Source organism: Bufo bufo, chromosome 1, assembly GCF_905171765.1.
Source record: "Bufo bufo chromosome 1, aBufBuf1.1, whole genome shotgun sequence".
NCBI classification, from domain to species: Eukaryota; Metazoa; Chordata; class Amphibia; order Anura; family Bufonidae; genus Bufo; species Bufo bufo.
This window is the reverse complement of record NC_053389.1, coordinates 834,889,079-834,896,986: the sequence shown is the minus strand read 5'-3', so window position 1 is coordinate 834,896,986 and position 7,908 is coordinate 834,889,079. Positions and strand designations below refer to the sequence as shown.

At 44.8% G+C, this 7,908-nt stretch overlaps 1 protein-coding gene across 1 annotated transcript; it reads right to left on the bottom strand.

The window, feature by feature from the left end:
* Positions 1-4,639: 4,639 nt before the first annotated feature.
* On the bottom strand, positions 4,640-5,650 carry LOC120990504 (olfactory receptor 1020-like). The gene has a single exon (XM_040419363.1). It carries the CDS (start codon positions 5,648-5,650, stop codon positions 4,640-4,642), a length of 1,011 nt encoding a protein of 336 aa, XP_040275297.1.
* Positions 5,651-7,908: the final 2,258 nt, after the last annotated feature.

Below are 7,908 nucleotides of genomic sequence, written 5' to 3'. Positions count from 1 at the left end.
GGTGCTGGACGGTGCAGGTGCTCAACAGGAAGAGGAGGGGAGAGAGGAGTGCCGGGAGTTTGAATCTCCCGCCACTCTCCCTGCACCAATCAGCACCCTGGACAGCAGCATTCAGCACCACGGCCAGCACCGCCTCTCCCAAATGCTCGGACTGGGAATGGTGGTGTGTACGTCATGGGTCCCTACAGGGTTAAAATAATAATAATAATTAAAATTAATAAGAAAAAAGAAAAAACTTTTTGGATGAAATATAACATTTTTTGTGGCTAGTTATACGATCCTCTTTTGTGTGTTGAGGCTCGGGCTAATTGTTTTTTTTCTTTCAGATTCGTGGCGTTCAGTGGTTCGATGGTTGGCCTTTCGTATATCTTCTGTGCGGTGCGGAGAGAGAAACACAGGCCCGGTGGGTTCTCTTTGGTTTTTTCGAGTGGTGGAAGTCTTTTGGAAAGGGTCCAGGAATTCAGGTGGTCATAACTTCTTCCGGAGGTGGTTGGTATAGAGTTCCGCCAGAGGCGCAGTGATGCTGGTGACCCTCGCTGTGGTAATGCCCCTTTGTCTATTTCAGAGCCCTGGACCTCATGTGTCCTGACATATGATTATCCCTTTCTTTTTCAGGAAGTTGGTAGTAGGGTAGTTGGTGGTTATCTCCTGGGTGGGTTGTTCTGGGCCATATATGGAAGGCTTTATGAATATAATACAAAGGTAGAGATCAAGGGACTGTAGTTCGGCACTGTTATCGAGAAGATGCAGCTATATAGTGTAGTGGTTACAGTCCTCTGGATCGACGACCCCTCTCTAGTAGCTATAGCCTGTAATATTATTACACTCCGGAAATACATCCAGGCCCCTTCTAAATTTTTGGTGAACTCACCATCACCACCTCCTCAAGCAGAGAGTTCCATAGTCTCACTGCTCTTACCGTAAAGAACCCTCTTCTATGTTGTGAAAAAACATTCTTACCTCCAGACACAGAGAATGTTCCTCTTTCACAGTCCTGGGGATAAATAGATGATGGGATAGATCTCTGTACTGACCCCTGATATATTTATACATAGCAATTAGATCTCCCTTCAGTCGTCTTTTTCTACAGTGAATAACCCTTATTTTGCTGATCTTCCGGTGTGATCTTCTCTCATTCCAGTCATTACTTTAGTTGCTCTCCTCTGAACCCTCTCCAGCTCTGCTATGTCTGCCTTGTTCACAGGAAACAGAACTGTACACAGTACTCCATGTGTGGTCTGACTAGTGATTTGGAAAGTGGTTGGACTATGTTCTCATCACGGGTCTTATTGCTCTTGGTTTTTAATGGGACCTGATGGTGTCTTATTCTTGGGTGCTAATTTGGACAATTCCTTTTCTGGCCTGTATGAGAGCTAAAACAGACTCAGTTTTGCTGGGGGGTGGTCGGGGCCCCGTTGGGAGAACGGGTCTCCTCCATGGCGGCATTTGAGTACAGCGGAGATATGGTGGTAGCAGATGGCGTAACTGCCCGCTGGGAGTCCAGCGGTTGGCACACCGCTCTGATGATTACGGTTTAACTTGCCCGCTGGGAGTCCAGCCATTGGCATACCGCTCCGATATTATGGTTTATTAAGGTTTGTCGCTTTAATAAAGAAGCTGTGGCCGATCACCACCCAGCAATAAAATGATACAGTTGTCAGTGTTTTTTGTTATGGGCCAAGGTTGGGTAAAGGGGCCAAGGGTGAGTTAAAGGTGGTACCCCCTCCACTGTTTCCCTGGATACCAGCAGTCTGGCAAGCACCCGACTGTATAGGGAGGGTGCTCAGGGACTGATGGTCCCCCCCCTCCCCCCTTTTCCCCTTAGGAGCGTTCAGAGAGCTGGCCCCGGCTCAGTAATGGTTAAGTAGGTTGCAGATTAGGGTCATTAAGGGTTAATTCACTGAGGATCCTCCTTAGACGGGATGGGGCGGTGCAGGAAATCCTGAAGGTCACATATACCTCCTCTCTGTTCTGTCACTTCCTCTTGCAAGTGGAAGCAGATTGGCCCTCCCTCCCTCCCTTTGCGGTTATTCTTGGAAGGCGGGTCGAGGTGCATGGTTCTGAGCAGTTATGGATACTTGGTTATTCTGTTTTGTTAGTTTTTTCTATTCTTCAGAGCCCCCGCTGGGAGTCCAGCGGTTTTGGATATTGATCCGATGATTACGGCTTTTGAGAGCTGCGAATTCTGGTCGAGTTTATGAAGTCACAGCTGACGGCATTTGAGTACAGCAGAGATATGGTGGTGGCAGATGGTGTAACTGCCCGCTGGGAGTCCAGCGGTTGGCACACCGCTCTGATGATTACGGTTTAACTTGCCCGCTGGGAGTCCAGCCTTTGGCATACCGCTCCGATATTATGGTTTATTAAGGTTTGCCGCTTTAATAAAGAAGCTGTGGCCGATCACCATCCAGCAATAAAATGATACAGTTGTCAGTGTTTTTTGTTATGGGTTAAGGTTGGGTAAAGGGTGAGTTAAAGGTGGTACCCCCTCCCCTGTTTCCCTGGATACCAGCAGTCCTCACCAGCAGCTAGACATAGAGCAGGACCTGAACCAGCAGGCGGTGGCATACTTGTACAGCATCCTGCCACCCCACATTGAATATCTGTTGGACTACTGGGCAGCCAAACTGGATTTATGACCACAACTGGCAGAGTTTGCCCTGAAAAAGCTGTCCTGCCCAGCCAGTAGTGTGGGTGTTTAGTGCAGCGGGGGCAATAGTTACCCCAAGAAGAACTCGCCTGTCCACCCAAAATGTGGGGAGACTGACCTTTGTCAAGATGAATAAGGCGTGGATCAGCCAGGATTTCGACCTATCAATGCCTGATGTATCAGACTAGATCGTTCATGGTGTCACACCAACACTTTGACAAAAGAGACTGGTTTCTTCTGGCTACCTGCCTCAGCTACTATTCTGATGCTGCCACCCGCCTGATGCCACACATCTGATGCCAAGTGCTCATTCTTTCACCCACCATCTTCATTGGGTACTGGTATTGCCACCCACCTCCCCACTCTCACAGGGTCACTGTGGTCTCCTGATGCTGCCACTTCCACACTATGTCACCTTGCCACTCTGTGGCCTCCTGATGCTGACGCCACCTCCACACACTGTCATTATGCCACTCTATGGCCTCCTGATGCTGCCGCCACCTTTAGACTCTATCATTGGGCCACTCTGTGGTCTCCTGATGCTGCCGCCACTTCCACACTATGTCACCTAGCAACTCTGTGGCCTCCTGATGCTGCCGCCACCACCACACTGTCATTGTGGCACTCTGTGGCATCCTCCTGATGATGCTGCTGCTGCCTCCACCTTAAGACTCTGTCATTGGGCCACTCTGTGGTCTCCTCATGCTGCCGCCATCTCCACACTCTGTCATTGTTCCACTCTGTGGCCTACTGATGCTGCTGCTGCCACCTCCACACTGTCATTGTGCCACTCTGTGGCCTCCTCCTGATGCTGCTGCCACCACCTCCAGACTCTGTCATTATGCCACTCTGTGGCCTCCTGATACTGTCACCAGCTACAGACTTTGTCATTGGGCCACTCTATGGACTTCTCATGCTGTTCCCACCCTCTGCACTTCATGACTGGGCCACTATTTAGCCTTTTTGGCTTGGCTGACATCATTTATTTGACCCTTCTTATCTGTCAGAAGGAAGGTAAATTGAGATGCACAATGGATCCTGTCTATGTAACAGCTGTAAGGCCTGTATGGTCCCATCAGAATTCGCTTATGATTTGTTAGCCGAAAGCAGGAGTGGGTACAAAACACAGAAGACATTCAAAAATTCCGTTCACATGTCATCTCTGTTTTGGATCCACTCCTGTTTTTTTTGGCATTAGCAATTCTTATGGATTACTGACCAAATGCTGACCGAGTGAAGGCGGATGCTCCACAGACAGGATCCGTTTTTTGGGGGTTATTGTTCATACGGATCAGAGGAAGGGAAAAATAATCAGTGACGTCAACACAAACTTCCTGCTGACCCCCTCTCCACTCTGTCGTGGGGGGGCTCTATTTGTATAAGCGTTTAATAGAACAGGTTCTGTAGACATCTATGTGGAATCAGCTGACGATGGTGTAAAAGGAGTGCGCTTCTTCTTGGCGCTAACATCGACCTGTAAGGCTGAGTTCATACTTGAGTTATTTGCTCAGTTTTGGCGCCGTGACTGCCCAAATAAGTGACGTGTGCAGTGATTCTAAGAGCGACGCCTGTCATCTGCATGTCATACTGACTCACAGTATTATTTCACTACCACAGCAGACTCCCTATGTGTGTTACTGCAAGGCACAGTGTTCTACACCACTATAAAGGCTCTCTGTAGCCAGGAAATAGCAGTTTTTAACTAAATTAGCCGCAAATTTATTGGGATCGAACCACATTTTTCCAAAATAATACGGTAAACCGGCGAATTGAATTTTTGAAAAATTCGCTCATCCCTAGTGTTGAGGCATGGAAAAGCCTGAATCAAAAGAGATACAAAATTCTATCAGAAAGGCACCGGTAAAGTAGAAATACATGAGGTCAGATATGAACCATAGTTTACACTGAAAACAAACAGAACCAAGAGCCTCGGCAAGACTTTAATGTATTGTCTCCAATGGAAGGGTCAGATAGTTCATCATTGTACTCTCAGTTTCTATAATGCTGTGGGTGGTTGGAACTGCATATTTTCTTCCTGAAGTTTACACACAGTTGGGGAAACTCTGCATGGAGACCCTGAAAACTTTTGACTAATTTAATTATGATTCCTCTTACACTTTGGTTCCTCAGACTATAAATAAGGGGGTTCAGCATTGGTGTCACTGCTGTGTAGAAGACAGAAGCCACCTTATCCCGTATGGTAAAGACACTGGAGGGAGAACGCAAGTATGTGAACAATACAGTGAAATAAAAGATGAAGACACAAATGAGGTGTGAGGAGCAGGTACTGAAAGCCTTCCTCCTACCTTCTGTGGATCTCATGTTTGTAACAGAAAAGATAATGAGGGTGTATGAAATAAGGATAGTCATCAATGAGCTGATGGCCAAAGAACCTACCATGTAGACAGTGACCATGCCACTGGTAGAAGTATCTGAGCAAGACAGTCTGAGAACAGAAGGAACATCACAGTAGAAATGGTTGATGAGGACTGACCCACAGAATTGTACAGTGAAAGCAAAGCTGGTCTGTACAGAAGACTGTAAAAAGCCAATGGAGAAGGAAACCAGAACGAGAGACAGACATTTCTTCTTCGTCATTATGGACACATAGTGGAGAGGGTGGCAGATAGCTACATAGCGGTCATAGGACATGGTGGAGAGGAGAAATGACTCTGTAGCTGCCAAAGCTGCATAGAAGAAAAACTGAAGAGCACAGCCTTCAAAGGAGATGGTGTTCTTCCAGCAGATAAGGCCCACAAGCATCTTAGGAGTTATTGTAGAAGAATAAAAAATGTCCACCAAGGACAGGTAACTTAGGAAGTAGTACATTGGATTCTGGAGGGTTGATGTGGTCCTGACAATAGCCACCAAGCCAAGATTGGCAACTATGGTAACAAAGTAGACATGCAGGAAGAGTATGAAGAGGAAGGATTTCAGGATGTTATTATCTGTCAATCCAGAAAAAACAAACTCTACAACTGTTTGGTTTGTGACATCCATAAAATTTATCTTCTTCACTGGAGAAACAAAAGAATTGAGATCACACAGATCAAAAAGATTCTGATTTTATAAATGACAACAATAAAAAAAATCCCAACCTCAACCAGGAAAGCAAAGCAATAAGAAATTCTAACTATAACACAATAAATTAGACATTTAATAAACCAGGGTTGTGGTTGGATACATGGTATCACTCTGGGGTTATTTTTCATAGTAAATGTTTTTGAAAAAAAAAGCCTTCATGTTCGCCTGGAGGAAGGTGTTGAGAAGTAATCCTAGTTTACAATTCTTGACACAGAAGAACATGAGAAACCCCCTTGAGTTATTGACTTAAGAATATGCCTCTTTTAACATACAGTGTTGTCCTTGTCCTGCTGTCCTTTGAAGCAGCTGACTGGCATTGAGCTATTTAGTCTATGATCTTCACTGGCAAATGATTCAGTTTTACTGTCAGTTGTTTCTTCATAAGGTTTCCTTATCTTAACCACTTTGGTAAGTTCTGTTTAATGTCTCTTTAGATTGTCTCTTATCTGATGTTTCTTGAGATATATCTAGAGTGTCCCACATTCTCTGCCATAACTTTCATATGAACAGGATCTGCATGTAGAGATGTCTTTTACATGTTCAGGATTTGGTTAGGATTAATGGTGTCGTCAATGCTGAGAAATATAGGCAGATACTTCTACATTTCAATTTTAAGGCATTCTTACTTTGCAGCATTTTTCCACACCTGCCCAAAACTTTTGCACAACACTGTAAATTATATAGAGATATCCCTTAATGTCTGTAGAGAAGTCTCTGAGATAATATATCCAGTAAAGCCTCTTACCTGATAACTTGAGATGCCTCATACAGTGTCTTGAAAAAGTATTCATACCCCTTGTACATCACCCTAAACACATCATCCCTACCTTGAGACATGGTGGTGGCAGCATCATGTTGGGGGGAAGCTTTTGTTCAGTAGAGACAGGAAAGCTGGTCAGAGTTGACAGAAAGATTGATGGAGCTAAATACAGGGCGATCCTGGAGGAAAATCTGAGACTGGGGTGGAGGTTCACCTTCCAGCAGGACAATGAACCTCAACATCCAGCCAGAGCTACAATAGAATGGTTCAGATCAAAGCATCATCATGTGTTAGAATGGCCCAGTCACAGTCCAGACCTAATCCCCACTGTGAATCTGTGGCAAGACTTGAAAATTGCTTCTCACAGACGCTCTCCGTCCAGTCGAACTGAGCGCAAGCTTTTCTGCAAAGAAGTGTGGGCACAATTGTTAGCCTCTAGATGTGCAAAGCTGGTAGAGACCGACCCCAAAAGACTTGGAGCTCTAATTGCAGCAAAAGGTGGTCCTACTACAAAGTATTGACTCTGGGAGGCTGAATACACTGTCCAAATCACGTCTCATTTTCTTTTCACCGCACACATACTTATACTTTGTGTTGGTCGGTCACATAAAATCCCAATAAAAGCATTTAAGTTTGTAGGTGTAACATAAAGAAATGTGGAGGGGTTCAAGGGGTATAAATACTTTTTAAAGGCACTGTATCTGATGTATTCAGAGCTGTGTAGAGATTTCTTCTCTTAACTGATATATCTTGGGTTGTCTCTTGTGTAATATGTTGAGATATCTCTTACGTTTCCCACATGCCATGACTTTGATGTAACAGGATCTGAATGTACTTTCTCCTCTGTAAATGCTGATCTTTTTATAATAAAGCCTGAATACCTTAGAGAAGGTCTCTTCTACCACACAATCCAGAGAATACTCACTGGGGACGAGACCTTCAAGGAACATTTTCTATAATAAGCCGATAGCTTATTTAACATTAGAAAGACCAAGTAACCTACCTAATGATAAAACCGTCCCTTAATGCATTCTTTCCAGGCTGAGATCCGATCACATGAAATTATAGGTCTGCAGTATAGAGAGACTCTGATGACCGCATGTCCCCTTCTTATAAAGTGGTGTGATGTCATTGAGAACCTGTGTGGATCCTAATCATCCAATCTATCAATGTTCACACATGGTCATACACTAGACCAAGCTGGGTGTAGATATTAATATACACTATTTGACCAAAAGTTTGTGTACCCCTAGCCATCACACCTATATGAACTTGCTTTGCATCCTGTTCCACAACCATGGGTTTTAATATAGAGTTGAGGAGTAAGAGGAGAACTTGGAATCTGCATGACCAAGTACAGGAGTCAACAAGGTTTTCTGCTACTACATTCACACTTTGCTGATGTGGGGTACAC

Excerpts from the sequence above, each read along its gene's own strand:
- LOC120990504 (XM_040419363.1), bottom strand. The coding sequence starts at position 5,650 with ATGGATGTCACAAACCAAACAGTTGTAGAGTTTGTTTTTTCTGGATTG.